This window comes from Schistocerca piceifrons, chromosome 4 (assembly GCF_021461385.2).
Source record: "Schistocerca piceifrons isolate TAMUIC-IGC-003096 chromosome 4, iqSchPice1.1, whole genome shotgun sequence".
In the NCBI taxonomy this organism is placed as follows: domain Eukaryota; kingdom Metazoa; phylum Arthropoda; class Insecta; order Orthoptera; family Acrididae; genus Schistocerca; species Schistocerca piceifrons.
The window spans coordinates 818,290,693-818,309,823 of record NC_060141.1 but is presented as its reverse complement, the minus strand read 5'-3'; the positions used below and the strand labels follow the sequence as shown (position 1 = coordinate 818,309,823).

At 42.0% G+C, this 19,131-nt stretch overlaps 1 protein-coding gene across 1 annotated transcript in view; it reads right to left on the bottom strand.

Annotated features, from left to right (window-relative positions):
- The window catches only part of LOC124796236, a 129,273-nt gene that overhangs the window by 28,477 nt on the left and 81,665 nt on the right, over positions 1–19,131 (bottom strand). The window contains exon 4 of the mRNA XM_047260325.1: positions 17,470–17,652. Within this exon, the coding sequence (XP_047116281.1) occupies positions 17,470–17,652 (183 nt within the window). The remainder of the gene's footprint in view (positions 1–17,469; positions 17,653–19,131) is intronic.

The following is a 19,131-nucleotide window of genomic DNA, read 5'->3' as shown; positions in this document are numbered from 1 at the left end:
CCATGTCACAAGTCTCAGATAGGGCTGATTCCAGCTCCTACATGAAGAAGGAAGAGTTGTATCTTTCGGAATCGTTGGAACCAAAGTACAATTTACTCCTCTCTGCAGTCGCACCGTAGCAGCGAAACGCCAGATCCTAGCTGGCATTTGCAGTAGTTTGTGCAAAAGTCTCCACCAGCGTCTGAGCGATGTATCCAGGTGCTGTTTGGAGACATAGCACTGCAGCTATTGGTGAACGACTGCGCTTACCAGAAATCCTTCTGATGACTTCCTATACTTTCGTAGAAAAAGTGGAACGGTTGATAGAGTCCAGGAACGCTTGCCATGATCATTCCTTGCTCTCCTTAGTCACACGTCAGGCATTTGTTCTCGCGACTCGAAAGGCTATAAGGTTGTCTGTCATAGGCCAGCTTTTAAATCGTCGAAGAGCCATAAACCTGTTCTGAATGGCAGATCGGCACTCATCTGTCCACAAGACACAGGTCCCTCCGGAGACGACCTGAGGACTTAGGGATGGATAAGTCAGCAGCATGGTTGATGACTTGTGTGATATGGTCCACCCATTCCTGGACGCTTTTGCAAACACTACCAGCCGGCTGAACAGCGTCCAATTAGCTCTGATGACCAACCATGTTGGTGGCTGCTCTTCACGTATGGCTCTGTCAAATTGTGGAATGCAGAGTGGGAAGTGGTCACTGGAGTGGAGGCCATCAATGAGCATCCACTGAACAGAGTCTTCGAGGGCTAGAGAACAGAAAGAGCGGTAGATGGTGGAGAAGGACCCAGTAGCAGTACAAAAGTGAGTGTCAGTACCTGTGTCTAGGACCTGTGAGATATCATGAGGCTCTCCAAAACTCGACCCCGGGGACAAGTAGAGGTCGAGCCCCACAAAACACAGTGAGCATTGAAATCTCCCAGAAGAAGAAAAAGTCGAGGGAGTTGTTCCACGAGATCTGTAAGAGCCTCAGAGTCGATCACATCTTGTGGAGGGAGATACAGTGAGCAAATAGTGATCCTTTGACACACATAAATTTCGACAGCAACTGCTTGCAGGTTGGTAGCCAGGGGGAGAGCAGAGAACTGATACACGTCATTGACAAACACAGCAACACCCCTCTTTGTCCTGTCCCCAGACAGGTCATCCTTCTGGTAAAGGGTATAGCCAAGTAGCCTGGGGGAGTCAGTGGCTCTAAAACGTGTTTCTTGTAAACACAGGCACAGAGAGCGTTCCTCTCCTAGAATTTTCAGTTCCTCCACATGTGTCCTGAACCCATTAATGTTTCACTGTAAAATGGAAGCCATCTATCACGGGGATTTTACTTTCACCCTGTCTTTGCGCTGGGGAAGGGAGCACTTAATGGGTGGGGGCTCAGTCTCTGGGCGAGATGATTGCCCATGTCTGACATCAAGCTCCATTAGTTCTACTGAGGAGTCAAGAGAGACATCAGAGTGAAGGATACCCACATCGTCGGACTGTTTACGTCAGACTCCAGCGGTGGTGAACGCTTGGTCAAAATGGCTGCGGGGGTAGTGGCAGCGCTGGACGGTAGACCAGACTGAGCCTTTGAGGGAGCAGGGAGCTCTGCAATGTCAGCAACAACAGACTTGTCTGATGTTTTGGGAGTCGACTTTGAGGGACTCGCAGGAGCACAAGTGCACAGGAAAACGCAGGTGCTAGTGCTGACACAAGCAACCTCCGCTTTGGTAACAGCATCGTTCTTTGGAACTGGTTGTTTAAGAGCAGACGCAAAGGAGGCAGCAAATGCTGGAGGCTGCATAGCCTTATAGATCTTTTTGGCCTCTCCATATGAAATATGTCTAGACGTTTTGATTTCCTGTATCTTGCTTTCTTCAAGGAAGGCACAGCAGTGCCTACTCCAGACAGGGTGATCAAGAGCAGTTGACACACTTTGGAGGAGATGAACAGCCAACACCACCATGGGTGGCCTTATCACATTTGCCACACGTGGCCGCCCTCTTACAACGCGAGTTGGTGTGCCCAAAGCGCCGGCAGATAAAACAGTGCATCGGGTTAGGGAAATAAGGCCATACACTAAGACAGAGGAAACCAGTCTCCATGTGCTCAGGAAGTTTTGTGCTCCGGAAAGTCAGTATAAATGAGTCCGACTTCATTTGGTCACCATCCACCCATTTCATAATATTCTGGACATCAGCGATTCCTTCCTGGGACCACTCAGCTTTCAGTTCTTCCTGAGGAGTGTCAACCAGATACCTGCAAGCCACAACACCTTTGCTACAGTTTAAGGTGTTGTGCAGTTCACTTTAGATTGTATACTCCCCGATGCACTGAGCTTTCTGGATGTTCTTGACCTGTTGAGAATTTGACGTTTCTATCAACAGGGTCCCATTCCACAAGCGCTTGGAAGTTTTAAAGTTCCAGCGATTCCCTCTAATCCTTTCTGAATGTAAAAAGGTGAAACTTTCTCAAAGCTCCCCTCTTTCCGTTTAGTTATAAGAAACACATTCTGGCCACCAGCATGCGTTCTATTACGCATACCTGAAAGATTCTGCACAAACCCCGAGTCTGGAGGACTGGCTACACGAGCCCTTGCCACTGGGAGGAGGAAGAGAAGATTTCGAAGGATCCATCTCGGCAGCTAGGGAACTAGAAGTCCACCTAGACAGAGCCCCATGTGCCTAGGTAAGCCTTATACAACGGCAGATTCCCCAGAGGTTGCCCGCTAACGACTGTTCCACCTCGACAGCCATGCATCCCATCAGCATGCAGCACACCTTGAGATTGAGGGTTTTTTGTAGAGGTTTATTCCGTCCTCGCGATCCGGGCAGTCAAGCCAAGATCCCCGTTCCATGAGACACACAACCTTCTACCGCCATGCCGCAAGGTCGTCGCTGAAGCATGCCTAGAGCTTACAGTGACAGAGAACTGGCGGCGCTTACCGGTCCCCTAGCACAGAAGCATTGGAGTCGCCAAGCCCCTGAGGCCATTGTTTTTGTGTTGTGTTTTTTATCTGGTTATTATATAATGAATTTCTTTTTTTTAAAACTAGTTCTCTAGTTAGTCTAATGTTGTCGCTGCTGTTTCCATTACTGTCTTCACTTGTAGAAACACTTCCTGTTTCTGTAATTAGATTTTCTACGCAATCTTCATCTATTTCTGAATTTGCATTGTTTTGTAATCCTTTCTCGAACAGCAGTCTTTCTTTACTGGTTAACTGTGTGTCTGTAAGGTTCACTGATCTTGGGTAGGATCTTTGCGTGTGTTCTTGGTTGTGTGCAAAGGTATTGTGTTGTGACTGGAGTTTTTTGAGTTGGTTGATCTTCCCATTTGTGGTGTCACCGCCAGACACCACACTTGCTAGGTGGTAGCCTTTAAATCGGCCGCGGTCCATTAGTATACGTCGGACTCGCGTGTCGCCACTGTCAGTGATAGCAGACCAAGCGGCACCACACGGCAGGTCTAGAGAGACGTACTGGCACTCGTCCCAGTTGTACAGCCGATTTTGCAAGGAAAGGTTCACTCACAACTACGCTCTCATTTGCCGAGACGATAGTTAGCATAGCCTTCAGCTACGTCATTTGCTACGACCTAGCAAGGCGCCGTATTCAATTGATATTTGTTATGTGAAGCATGTATCATCAAGAGAGATGTTCTACAATTGTGGATTAAAGTTAAGTATTACATCATCTACGTATTTTATTTGAAATTCTCAAGACATTGTCCTGTTCCAGACCTCACGCCAGTCAGCGTGTAATTAAACGCGTGCATTTCGGCCTCCTCTAGAAAAACAGTGTTGGCTTTTCGGCCAACACTACACCATTCTTTCTACAGGCGTTTTTCTGTTTTCCGGCCTTGTTGACCAGATGGGAGGAAACGGTCATATTATTAATTGTGTGTGCAAGTTGTAAATGTGTCTTATATAATTCGTATTTCTCATTTTGTTTTGTAGAGATTACGGATTCGATTTCGTGTTTTAACTACATTTGCTGAGCAGCCTGCGTTAGTTTTTGGGCGCTGAGTGAACTATTTTTAATCTTTATATTGATATATTTAGGTACAAGATCGTTACATTTGCATATGTTATTGAATTTCATGTGTTGTATGATTTTGTGGACGTTTTTTGATAAAAAAACAAAAGAAAATTATACTAAAGACCCCATAAGTGGGATCTCCCCCTGCAATATATCCTACGATCTTATAACGCTCCTGGTCTCAACCTTCGTCAGTCATAGTCCTCACCTATCCAGCGCCTTCCCTGTTCCTATCCCAGCACGACACGGACCTCATTCTAGTAATGCACCCAGTCGTTTTACTTCTCTTCGTCCCATTACCCCGCCCCTGCCCTCTGTCTAGCTCCCCACTGCACATAGCTATTCTCCACCTCGTCCCTGCATGCTCCCCAGCAGCACATCAGTGCCCCCACCTCTACTCTATTACCCCTCCGCCTCACTGTCCCAGCCTCCACCTTACTTCCACCCAGTTGCCATTCCCATCATGCACTGCTTTTGCTGCTCACAGTGTGGCTTCAGCTGACAGAGTCAGCAGTCAAATGTGTGTCAGTTGCATTTGCATGCGTTTGTGTGTGTGTGTGTGTGTGTGTGTGTGTGTGTGTGTGTGATCTATTTTCGACAAAGGCAAAGGCCTTGTTCGCCGAAAGTTTGTTTGTAACAGTCTTTTTGTTGTGCATTTCTGCGAGTCTGCATCTCCACTATATGGTGAGTAGCAACTTTCCATTTCATATGTTGTTAAACAATAATAACATTCTGCTAGAACTAAAATATATGGCTTTGATAAAGAAACCAATACTGTTTATTAATATCAAGGTTGTTTTCGATAAGGCTGCTAAAAAGTTTTGAAATTGAGACAATTAACAACAAAAATAAAGAAATTATGGAAGACCCAGATTAAAAGACTTAAATAAGAGGTAGTGAAATATGTAATTCTGGATACAATTTAGTAGAAATTTGGGAATGTGATTGGCTTAACTCATCAGAATATAAAGATTTTGAGAAATTGAAACAGTTACCTGAAGTTGTTGAACCACTGAATCTAAGATACACTTTTTATGGTAGTCGAACTCACACAATAAATTTAAGAGCTAAAGCAAAAGGTATTAACAGAAAAATAAAATATATCAATGCATCAAGTGTTTATCCAACTGTGCAATATTATGATTATAATCCTTATTGGCACCCTATGAACTGAGATATACTAAAAAATGGTCTGTATTTATAAGATGTAAAGTATTGGCACCTAGAGGCATGTATCATCCTGCTTTACCAGTATAAATAAAGATCGATAAAAATGAAAAACTGTTGTTTCTTATATGTGCCAAATGTGGAGAAGAGAAAATTAAAAAATTGTAATGACAATTGTGAGGAAAGAAGTTTTATTGGAACTTGGACAACTCATGAAGTAATTAAAGCTACAGAAAAAGGATTCAAAAGTTTAGATGCCTATGAAGTGTGGGACTTCAAAAATAAGAGCAACATGTTGTCAAAATTACATGAAAAACTTGAGGAAAACGAAATTAGAAACCAGCCCCCCTAATTTTGAAACTATTGAGGTATATAGGAGATATGTGAAAAAAAGGTATTGACTTAGATCTTGACAGAATAAAAGTAAACTCTGGAAAACGAACAGCTGCTAAGATATGTCTGAATTCATTATGGAGAAACTTTGGGCAACAGCAAAATACGAGCCAAACTGAGTATGTGACAGATTTACAACAATTTTGTGAAATACTATTCGTAATCGATTAGATAATACAGATATAAATTTTATTAATGAGCATATGGTGGAGATGAAGTACGATTTCAAAGATCATTATGTAGAAAATAATGTAGCTAAAAATATTTTTGTAGTGATATCCATCATATCAAATGCAAGGCTGAGATTGTGTGATTGGTTACACAAGCTCTAGAGAAAGCTGTTGTATATATATATTGATATGTATAGTATAGTATAAATTGATAATGGTAAAAATACTGTGGAAACACGTTGTTTGATAGGTGAATGGACTGATGAGAAAGGAAATAACTGGATTATAGACTGGGCTTTAAATGAACCTAAAAGTTATTATTTTGAGTAAAATGATAAAAGCACAGAGATGAAAGTAAAGGGCTTCACTTTAAACTATAAAAATAGTCAAAAGTAGAATGATAAATCTATGATAAAATTTACTGAGAATGAAGTGAAAGAAAAGGTAGAACTAGATTACAATCAGATAACAAGAGATGTAGACACTGGAATTTTAATAAACAAAAAAGTTAAGAAAGAATTCTCATTTCAGTGCAATAAAAGAGTAGCTCTAGAAAATTATGATACAGTAGATTATGAATATTAAAGTAAACTTTTTGTATCTTCTAATATAAATATAAAATCTATATTAGCTATTTCATTATAACAATTGAATAAATTTATTATTTGGTTTTTATTGTATTATCTGATATCTGTATCACTAGATGTAGATTTTTTGGTTATTGAATAAAAAACTTTTGAAAGTTGTGTATAAGCTTTACTACAATTTTTTATTATTTTGGTATATTTTTTATTGATAAGTGATAATGATTAAATTGAAATTTCTCTATTTTTTACAGTTATAAGAAATTTGACTTTTCTATTACTTCCAACATTTCTGTACCAGTTTCTAAAAATGTCTCATCTTCTCCATAAGCATTATGTTTCATACTTCTCAAATGTTCTATGATTCAAGATGTTTTAAATTAATATTAGGAAATGTCACATTTAAGTTACCTCTCTTTTGCTTTAGTATTTCTCTCAACAGAAATATTTTGGTCAAATTTAAATTAGTTGCATACATTAGTAATATTCATCCTTATTTAGAAGATAAATAAATTTTATTTTTAATAAAATTTTAATCTACATAAATGTAGGGTCTACTGAAGAAGCTCAATAAACCAAACAGGTGTAATTTGTTTAAAAAGCTCATTGAGTGAGAAGTAATTAATTTATATTATGTTACTGGTTGTGAACATTTAAAAACTAGATAAGGTGAAAAAATTTGTATTGAGCTTCATAGTAAATTTAAAATTTCAGATACCTGAAATTAATTATTGATTATTATTTTCAGTTTTTTGATGATGGGAGTATAAAATTGAGATTCAAAGGGATGAAGAAATACAAAAATAATGATAATGAATTTCATTTTAACTGAAATTCGCTGATGCAGCCTGGTTAATTATTTCTGAGTTATTAGTTTTTTTGAGCCCTAAATTTTTAATATTTCTTGTTCAATAATTAATCTTTTTATATTAATTTATGCCAATGCATGTAGTTTGTGGGATGCTGTTGACTTTTATGTAGACGATATTGTTTGTTCTGAAATTTGGGTCCTTCCGTGCTCTACATGCCCACTTACTTATACTGTAGAAGGCTCTTCTAATCTGCATAACTTACTGCAACCTACATCCGTTTGAACTTACTATACTATAGTGTTGATACCCTCTTCCCGCCATCCTCCCGACACACACACACACACACACACACACACAGAAACACTTCCCACTATTATTAATAAGCATTCGGATTTGTTGTATCCACTGATCCTTTCTTTGAATCATGATATGCCATAAATTTCTTTTCTTCTGATTCCGTTCACTACTGCTTCTCTAGTTACTCCATATACCCACATAATATTCAGCTTTCTTCTGTAGCACCATTTTTCATAAGCTTGTATCCTCTTTTTGTCTGAAAAGTTTATTATACATGTTTCATTTCCGTACAAGCAACACTCCAGATAAATACTGTCAGAAAAAAACTTCCTGATTAAATGTTAACAATTTTGTCTCTTTCAGAAATATTTCTTCTTCTATTGCCAGACAGTGCTTTATATCCTCTCTGCTTCTGCCCATGTCTCTTATTCTGCTGCCAAATAGCAAAACAAATAGACTACATTTAGCATCTCATTCTTTAATCTATTTCCCTCGGCATCCTGCGATTTAAGCCAACTATATTCCATTGCCATTCTTTGACTTTTGTTGATAGTCGTTCTATAACGTCTTTTCATGAGACTACCCATGTGGTTTAGCTGATCATCAACGTCCATTACCGTTTCTGACAATATTACAATGTCATCAGCAAATCTCAAAGTTTTTACATACTTTCCATGAGTCGTAACTCCATTTCCAAATATCATTTTGCTTTTCTTTACTGCTTGCTCAGTATACATATTTAATAACACTGGGGATGGCTACAGATCTGTCTCACTTCCATCTGATCTACTGCTACTTTGTGATGTCCTTTGAATCTTATAGTCAAAGTCTGGTTTCTGTACAAGCTGTTGATAAGCTTTTGCTTCCTTCATTTTATCCTTGCTGCCTCCAGATCTTCTTGAAGTGAATTCCACCTTTCTCTAAATCCACGAATACTGTAAAGACAGCTTTGTCTTTTTTTCAGGCTGTTTTCTAAGTTAAGTCTCTCCTGTAGTGGCTTTCTCTGGGTTCTTCCATTCTTCTACAAATAATTCGTTTGAGGACTTTGAAAACGTGACTTGTTAAGCTCGTGGTTCTGTAATACACGCATCTGTCAGCTCATGCCTTTTTTGAAGCTGAAATTATCTGACACTTGTTGAAGTATGAGGTTATTTCGTCAGTCCCATATAACCTGTATACCCGGTGAGTTATTTTGTCACCGTCGGACCTCCAAAGGGTCTTAATAATTCTGCAGAAACGTCATCTCCTCCAGGTGACTTGTTTCGACATTCGTCTTTGGGTACTCTGTGAAAGTGTTCTCACAGCATCGTATCTCCCACCTTTATTGATTGATTGATTGACTGATTGAGAATTCATACAGTACAGCAGGTTTTGTGTAATACAGAGAACCGCGTTTAACAGTTAGCGTGGTGACGCCAATTCGTCTGCAGACCGCTGGCTGCGCGCTTCTCTTGTCTTCCCTGTTGCCCGGGTGCCTTCAGACTCCGTCACAGTCTCAGCACCTGGACGGCAGTCACCGCACACGCTACGACTGTACACTGGACGCTCGTAGCTTTTGTTGTCAGCTGCCGTGTTGGTGACGAATACACATAATCGTGTCGGCTTTCGGTAAGTTTGACTGGCAGCAAAAGCTTTTCCTTTCGGACATTCGTGGCCTCCAAAACATATTAAAAATAGTTTATTTCACTACATAAGTTTTACTAGTTTTCATCGCCAACTTCACTTTATTCTTCAATCACTCAACGACCCTATACTCTCCTAGATAACGTTTATGAGGAACATTGTCTGTTGTTTAGGATAGGCCGACAGGAACATATTTTAATTGGTAAAATCACAACAGTCCGTGATTTTAACACAAGTCAGTCCCTTTTTGGCAGTTGGTCCACGTTACTTCGGGACTGTCCTCATCTCTTTTTCATTTTAGATACCGCTTCACTCAAGAATCAGTTTCTGGTTCCTAATTCTATTCTTTCATTTTTTAAACATGACGTTCATCATTGATGACGGTTTTATCAATTGAGGAGGACTGAGAACTTTACCTAGCCACGCCAACTGTTACTCTGTGGCATTCTGTAAGTAATCCCTATACCACATGACGTAGCATTAGTAGGTACCCTTCTTTTGGTATGAAATTACAGATCTTATTTATTCTCTGTGGGGCGTATGTGATCCACACCTAGTTGCCTCACTAGATGCGTAATATTTTATTCCATATTTGAGTATTTACATCCTTTGTTTTAACATATCTCAGACAACTTCAATTCTCCATTATCAAAACATTAATTTATAAGAAAATTCTGTACAGATATACATTAAGAACTGTAACTTAAAAATTGCGAAGCGGGATGTTTGGGTCTCTACTCGACTTCAGGAAGTACAGCTACAGCGGACTGTTAAACTTTTCGTTCAATTTTATATTTTAATAACTTTAACACCTGTAGTACTTTATGAATTGTGAGTCAATCATGTATAAAAATTTTAGCTGTGGCTGCCCAATTGTTAAAATTGTCTGCCCTCATGCTTAACTACTTCCTCTTCTGTTTCTCTAATATTTTTCTGCTTATAGTGGTTGAACATTAATTGATTTTCTCAATATCCTATAATCATTTTGCCATAAATCTCACTAATTTACCATTCCACTTTATCAGTCTCTTTTAAATTAAGGTTGCTTACTTCTCTTATAATATTCTCTGATTCAATGTTTAAATTTCTGGAATTTCACATTCTGATTCTTATATTAGCCTCAGTTGTCCTCAGGTTCCTATTTCAGACAGCGAATGCATGACCAGACTTCCAGCAAATTTTTTTGAAAGGAAGCTGTCATCATGAAAATGTTTTTCAATGTTTTCGATACTCTTCCTGCCTCCTTAATGAAGCGTTTCACTAACGTTTGCACACTCATGTCGTTGCTCTTTTCTGATTCTTACAACTCACTGTCAGTATCAACCCTAAGGCTTGGAAACCAGCCTGATCATCTATTTATCCATTTGATGAAGCCATTTTCACAGTAACTGTCATTTCTTATAGTGGAAATTTTAATTCGAAATCCGACGAACGCATTGAATCAAATTCGAGAGTTTTCCATTCGAATCTAAAGGTACTAGATCTTTCTACTATATACCAAAACAGTTTTAAGGTTACTTAAACTGCTATGAAGTGTAAATAAACTTGGTAAACCGTAAAATATAAATTTCATGCGGCTTTCAGAAATTTAGTTTGTGAACTGAATCTACTGCTTTCAGACATTTTAGAAAGACCATTCTGTTGTATTTTTCTTCAGTAACGTAAGACTAAAACTCATAGCTAAATAAAAAATGTATGAAACAGTATGTCAGCAAATGTAACAGTATAAAAAACTGATTCATTTATTTTATTATTGTTATATTTTATTTTCGGTAAGACGTCTGTGACGTATTTGATACTGCCATGGAGCACCGATAGATACGTCTTCGTATCCTTGGATTTTATTTATCCTTAACGCTCTCTTCTTTCACATTTTCCCTTCATGAATCTAAGTTTCCTATGCTTTACTGCGTCTTTCTATATTATCTTTAAATTAATGTGCCCTGTGTTTGTGCCCAACTGCAGGAACAATTTGTCTCCTTCCAAATAACCACAAGTGAATTACAAACGTTTGGACGGACGGGCAGTATTTAAAACACAGTCTGACGTACACACTGAAGTGGAGAAACGCCTCGTCAAATTCTCCACCATGGCACGTAAGCATATTCACAAGAGATTTGCATCACGTACTCAGTACTGTGTCTGAGTACATAGCGCCCAGAATGAACTGCTTTTGTGTATGCACTTTTGTTCAGTCTCTGTAAAGACGTTGATGAAGTTTCTGCAGCCTTTGAGGAAAATTATTGTTTGCCATTGCACGAAAAGAGCGTGCCCCGAACATTAGTCATTAGGGAATCCGAATTTGCTTGATTTGTTTGAACCGCCATCAGGAAACAACGGGTAAGACGGTAAGAGATGAAAATGGAAAACGAAATAAACACTATACCGTAACAAATGAAAATCAATACGTCTTAAGAAAAGGGATCTATGTGAAAAATACACTCCTGGAAATGGAAAAAAGAACACATTGACACCGGTGTGTCAGACCCAACATACTTGCTCCGGACACTGCGAGAGGGCTGTACAAGCAATGATCACACGCACGGCACAGCGGACACACCAGGAACCGCGGTGTTGGCCGTCGAATGGCGCTAGCTGCGCAGCATTTGTGCACCGCCGCCGTCAGTGTCAGCCAGTTTGCCGTGGCATACGGAGCTCCACCGCAGTCTTTGACACTGGTAGCATGCCGCGACAGCGTGGACGTGAACCGTATGTGCAGTTGACGGACTTTGAGCGAGGGCGTATGGTGGGCATGCGGGAGGCCGGGTGGACGTACCGCCGAATTGCTCAACACGTGGGGCGTGAGGTCTCCACAGTACATCGATGTTGTCGCCAGTGGTCGGCGGAAGGTGCACGTGCCCGTCGACCTGGGACCGGACCGCAGCAACGCACGGATGCACGCCAAGACCGTAGGATCCTACGCAGTGCTGTAGGGGACCGCACCGCCACTTCCCAGCAAATTAGGGACACTGTTGCTCCTGGGGTATCGGCGAGGACCATTCGCAACCGTCTCCATGAAGCTGGGCTACGGTCCCGCACACCGTTAGGCCGTCTTCCGCTCACGCCCCAACATCGTGCAGCCCCCCTCCAGTGGTGTCGCGACAGGCGTGAATGGAGGGACGAATGGAGACGTGTCGTCTTCAGCGATGAGAGTCGTTTCTGCCTTGGTGCCAATGATGGTCGTATGCGTGTTTGGCGCCGTGCAGGTGAGCGCCACAATCAGGACTGCATACGACCGAGGCACACAGGGCCAACACCCGGCATCATGGTGTGGGGAGCGATCTCCTACACTGGCCGTACACCACTGGTGATCGTCGAGGGGACACTGAATAGTGCACGGTACATCCAAACCGTCATCGAACCCATCGTTCTACCATTCCTAGACCGGCAAGGGAACTTGCTCTTCCAACAGGACAATGCACGTCCGCATGTATCCCGTGCCACCCAACGTGCTCTAGAAGGTGTAAGTCAACTACCCTGGCCAGCAAGATCTCCGGGTCTGTCCCCCATCGAGCATGTTTGGGACTGGATGAAGCGTCGTCTCACGCGGTCTGCACGTCCAGCACGAACGCTGGTCCAACTGAGGCGGCAGGTGGAAATGGCATGGCAAGCCGTTCCACAGGACTACATCCAGCATCTCTACGATCGTCTCCATGGGAGAATAGCAGCCTGCATTGCTGCGAAAGGTGGATATACACTGTACTAGTGCCGACATTGTGCATGCTCTGTTGCCTGTGTCTATGTGCCTGTGGTTCTGTCAGTGTGATCATGTGATGTATCTGACCCCAGGAATGTGTCAATAAAGTTTCCCATTCCTGGGACAATGAATTCACGGTGTTCTTATTTCAATTTCCAGGAGTGTAACTTTTGTCTATAAGAACTGATTCTTACATACATTTTACACCTTACCTGATGAGATAATTTATCCACTAGTCGTCTGCCTGATTCCTGCGACGCCCTCATATACTGTATACATTAAGCTGTGATAGCGATACGCACGCATAAAGACGGCGGTACAGTCGCGTGCACAAGGTATAAAAGGGCAGTGCATTGCAGGAGCTATGATTTGTAGTCACGTGATTCACGTGAAAAGCTTTACGATGTCATTATGGCTGGATGACCGGAATTAATAGACTTTGAAAGCGAAGTGGTTGTTGGAGCTAGACACATGGGGCATTCCATTCTGGAGATCGGTAGAAAATTCGGTTTTCCGAGATCCACAGCGTCAATAAAGTACCGAGAATACCAAATTTCAGGCATTACCTCAAACGACGGACACTGCGATGGCCATCGTCCTTCAGTAACGACCGAGAGCAGCGGCGTTTTCTTAGAGTTGTCAGTGCTAACAGACTAGCAACAGTGCTTGAAATAAACGCAGAAATCACTGTGGGACGTACGAGGAAGATAGCCGTTAGGAGAGAGCGGCGAAATTTGGCGTTAGTGGGCTGTGGCAGCAGGCAACAGACGCGAGTGCCTTTGCTAAAAGCACGACATCGCATGCTACGCCACTCCTGGGCTCGTGGCCGAATGGATTGCAGCCCAGACGACTGGAAATCCGCGGCCTGGCCAGATGAGTGCCGACTTCAGTTGGTGAGAGTGGCGCAGAGCCACGGACCCTAGCTGATAGTAAGGCACTGTTCAAGCTGTTGGTGGCTCCATAATGGTGTGGGCTGTTGTTACACGGTTTGGACCGACTGGGTCTTCTGGTCCAGCTGAACCGATCATTGACTGGAACTGGTTATGTTAGGCTATTTGGAGACTATCTGCAGTCATTCATGTACTTCATGTTCCCAAACAACGACGCAGTTTTTATGGATGTCAATGCGCCACGTCACCGGGCGACAGTTGATCGTGGCTGGTTTGGTGAACGTCCTGCAGTTTGAGCGAATGATTTGGCCACTCAGATAGCTCGACGTCAACCCCATCCAAAGCTTGAGGGACATAACCGAGAATTCAGTTCGTACACATACTCCTACACCAAAAACACTTTTGCAGTTGTGGACTGCTATAGAGGCAGCATGGCTGGGCATTTGTGCAGGGTCCTTCCAACGACTTGCTGGGTCGATGCTACGTCGAGCTGCAGCACTATGCCCCACGACTCTCGTCACCTCACTGTGTGCTGTGAAGGGCTGGAGTGTGCTAGTAACGTCTGGAGTAGTGAGAAAAAATCTAAATGTACAACTACTTTACACATGAAACAGTTTACAATGAAACATTTCTGTAAGTTTTGAATACATTTTTTTTGTTAAAACACTGTAATAAAAGGTTCGAATCCTGCCTCGGGCATGGATGTGTGTGATGTCCTTAGGTTAGTTAGGTTTAATTAGTTCTAAGTTCTAGGCGACTGATGACCTCAGAAGTTAAGTCGCATAGTGCTCAGAACCATTCGAACCATTTGAACTGTAATAAACGTTTTTGCGTACGTGTGTTACAAAATTCTTTTGAAAGCTGTTTCAACGTTCCTTTTCAAATTATTATGAGACGTTTTAGGCCCGTACAGTGGACGTGCTACATGAAGCTGCTGGAGAGCTCACACATGCTCATATGACCTCCTTACTGTGCTTTCGCTTGACAATAAGCCTTTAACTGTACTCGCCACGCCGGTATTAGTAGTCATGGATAAATAGATTTTTCACTGTATCTAATATAGAAGATATATTGTGTAGTCTATGCGGCTCTTTTGTGGCGCCGTGATTCAAGACATTTTCGTACAATTTTTTTTTTTTTTTTTTTTTTTTTACGTTTAGCACCTCTGAGGATTGAATATGGTCTATACCTGTAACTCGAAATCAAGTACCACTAAAGGACTTTGTAATCCACTTGATAAGTACTTCATTTAAAAAACGTCACAATTTTTCCAACATAATCCCACTGTTCCAATACATTAGTAGTTTTCTACGGATGATATTCAATTGTAGTCCTTTTCTCGGGTGCCTCGCTATCACATTCAGCGAAATAATGGGCGAGGTATGGATCTGTCACTAGGCGCGCATTAGCATTATAGTGGCGTCGAAAATGGATGAAAGAATATTTTACCTCAAAAATTATTTTGTACTATGTGAAGTAAGCACTATCAGTTTAAAAAGCGCAGAGTATCAAAATATACAGCATCTTTCCCTTAAGTTAAAGGATGTATCTGATCGTGAATGAGACGCAGTGCACCAGATACAAACCGCATAAGTGTACCACCGGCCAGCCGCCATGCGCTGTTGCCATTTTTCGGGGTGCACTCAGCCTCGTGGTGCCAAATGAGGGGCTACTCGACCGAATAGTAGCGGCTCCGGTCAAAGAAAACCATCATAACGACCGGGGAGCGGTGTGCTGACCACTTGCCCCTCCTATCCACATCCTCTACTGAGGATGACACGGCGGTCGGATGGTCCCGATGAGTCACTTGTGGCCTGAAGACGGAGTGCCTGCCTGCCAACAGAAGTCAGGACGTGTATGCTGGGATTGAGGTACAGATTTTTGAGTAGATGTGAAGCTGTGTTTCTGGTTGTTTGAGCAATCAGTTTTCACAATTTCCCATTTTAAATAGCGTACTGTGACTATTCAGGAAAACCACGCATATTACAATAATGTAGTATGTCTATTCCAAATCTCCTGAACTACTAGATCGATTTGAATCAAACTTGGTAGGGCCTACACATATCGCCCACTGGCTGGAAAGAATCACTGTGGGGGTGAGAACCACTTATGTATCTAAGGGGTTGATGTGACGCGCGGATGCCAGATCTCTTCATCCAATATTTGAGAATGAGAGCACTTTGTCACTTGCAACAAACTTTAACCATAATATCAAACTCTTACGACACTTTTTCTCGTTTATACCTCGTACAAAATTATGAACGAAAAAAAGTTAATCGCTTAATACATTTTCGCTGTCATACAGTAGAACTTCCAACGACCTCGCCGCTGTGGTAACACCAGTTCCTGTACATCACCGAAATTAAGCGCTGTCGGGCTGGGTTAGCACTTGGATCGGTGACCACCCGGTCTGCCGAGCGCTGTTGGCAAGCGGGGTGCACTCAACCCTTGTGAGGCAAACTGAGGAGCTGCTTGATCGAGAAGTAGCGGCTCCAGTCTCGTAAACTGAGATATGACCGGGAGAGCCGAGTACTGACCATGTGCCCCTCCATATCCGCATCCAGTGACGCCTGTGGGCTGAGGATGACACGGCGGCCGGTCGGAACCGTTGGGCCTTCATGGCCTGTTCGGGCAGAGTTTAGTTTAGTTTTTATACAGTAAAACTACCGCAACAGAGACGACTTCTTTATTACTAACTCTTTCGTCACACGTTTTGCAGGCAGTATACACATATACGACTGAACGTACGTCGAAAATTATATCATTGTACGACACATAAACACTGGATCCGTGAAAAACTGCCGCATCATGAATGAAGTTTTAATTTATTACTTCATTACTGCCAGCTGCACTCCCAACAAATTACTCATACAGTATTCATACATGTCACTGAGTGTAGCTGCAAAATTATACCGTATCACTATGGATAGAAGATAAGACGCTATGAACATGGATCTGCCTGAAAACTAAACTACAGGGTGAAATTCGCTAGAGATACAGATGAAACTGTATACAAACATTTGTGAAATATGTTAAATATATGTGATGTGTGTACACGGGTGGAGACACAGGTAAAAATCTCCCACTACACCCCTGCATCGATTTCAGCACACATGTTACTGTCTGCGGGCGAGGACCACCAACCATGCAATCGCAATAATTAAGGAAGAAATGATGGGAGACAGAGAATGAGACCACCTGGCTAGCTTATCTGCAAGGAGGATGTGTCTCAAGGCAAAGACGAAAGCGAGGGATATTTGCTACGAGTTATTCATTTTGGCAGTCAAGGCAAATGGGTTTCCACAATGATCTGAAGTTTCGTATATATTCTTACCATATTAGTACTTTTATCAGATAAGGTGATTAAATTGCTTATCATCCATTTTAAGAGCACGTTCTGCCTCACACTTCACAATATATTTCGTAGTAGCTTATTGTATTTCTTACTTAACGAGCATTGTGATAATAACACTAATTTTCCTTCTATGTTTAAACTCCGGGGAATATCACAATGGCAGCCTTGCAAAGAACCTAAACTGAATGTTTCAGTTGTTCCACCAGCGATTTCCACATCACACCCCTCAGCACAATATCTGTTGTAGTGTGCACCAGAAGATTTCGCAAGTTGTGTTTTCCAGAGTCAGCTGTAGAACATTGTCTATAAAAAATAATGAATATCGTTCCCTTTTTTTAGAATTAATGTTACACAGTTTTTCTTTTGTTATAGACTAAAAGCACAAATAAAAGTCGTTTCATGCCATGCACAACAACAATGGTTTAACTGAAGCAGGTGTGTTCCGCTGGTAGCTAACGTAGTGCACTTACTGGTAGGTGCTCGGGTTGTAAATTCCTCCGTGTGGGCATCTGTACAAAGAGGGGTAAATTTTACCAAGTGTGTCGCTGACACAGATGTAGTAGATGCTTGGGTTTCCAGGAAATGTATTGGTATCGGCTAGGGCGTCGCACACGATGGGAAGGCTGCTGCATATGCTGCCCGTTAGCTGTTCACTGAAACAGAATGTACGCTCCATTGGGAAAGAGTGCTTTGTACAGTCACCTTGCCAACAAAGACAAAGTCCCATACATACATAAAATACAAACATAATTTAACCAAATGTTTTCATTAAACTTATTACTTAAAAGTACATTCGGAGAGTCTAAAATAGCAACAAAACGTGTGTGTTCAGCTTTCTGGCGTTATTTTCTGTCCGGGTAGCGGTAGCCAACGCTTAGAAATTAGTGAATAAATCTTTACTAATTTTTCACCATTGTAGCTGCCGTAGCCCAGCCAAGATTCCAAGATATGTGTTTTGCTCCCCGTGTTCGGTAACTGGCAGCAGGAGCGTTACTCGTTGCCTTAGAGCGAAGAGAAAGAGGGATCTAACTGTATGTTGCATCCAGTAGCTAACGATGTACACACTTCCACTTTTATTTTTTTATACACTGTGCTGTCAAAAGGTTACGTGAAAGGTATTACAAAGCATAGGAAATTTGGATGGAAACGAAACACCTGCGTTCGGATTCAAAGTACTCTCCGATCGCACTGCTGAACTTTTGGCCACATTTATGAAGACGATTCCATTCAACTCATGCCAGGAACTCAGTCTGAATGGAAATTCCTCAATCCGAAATCTCTATTCCTTGAACTAAAAATAGTTACCCACCTGAGCTAAACATGTCCCAATGAATATCTGGTATATACTCTGTTATAGCAAAATCCTAAAATCCTTACATTAATTCTCTTGGATGTATAAATCCTCTGCTGCAACCTTCGCTCACCGAGCCCCACTAAGTCCCACGCGCGTCAACCAAACGCGAATACTGATCCTCAGTACTGCGTTTATTGGACTAATATTTTAGATAGATTTCAATGGAGACGACTGAATGGAAATTTAACATCTACTGTGATGTTCAGTTCGATGAATCCCCCTCCACACTTGCATAAACGCCGGTCCCACATTCCCTGTTCGCATATTTTCAGAATCTACTTCAGCTATCGAACACTTCACAGTCAAGGGCCCCTCCATTTGTTACCGTTCACACCATTTGAACCCTTCTGTTCCCGAGTCCAATCACATTTTTTCCTGCAACGACTATTCACTGATGGCCATCTCAACCAAGATTCTAAAGATCACGCCATTTATCCTTATCGCAAATCTAATTAACCCCTGTAAAAAGTAACTCCACGTATTGCAATAATTGAAAATCAAAGCCTCGTCTTGCTTTTACCTGAAGTCGCCATCCCCATTCGCCATATCGATACAGCACAGCGTCCAATCGGCTCCCCTCGTCCTCTCCTCACCGTTGACTTTATAACGTCTTTTACTACAGTCATCCTCCAGTACACCCAGGGCCCTTAGCAACAAACTATACTGTAATCCCGCTTGAGCACCGTCGCCCAATTCGTCCGGGATGACGCGTATTCCGCTGCCACGCGGCCAGGTACCTTCCCACCGTACTCTGTCAAGCATCACAACCCCCGACGCC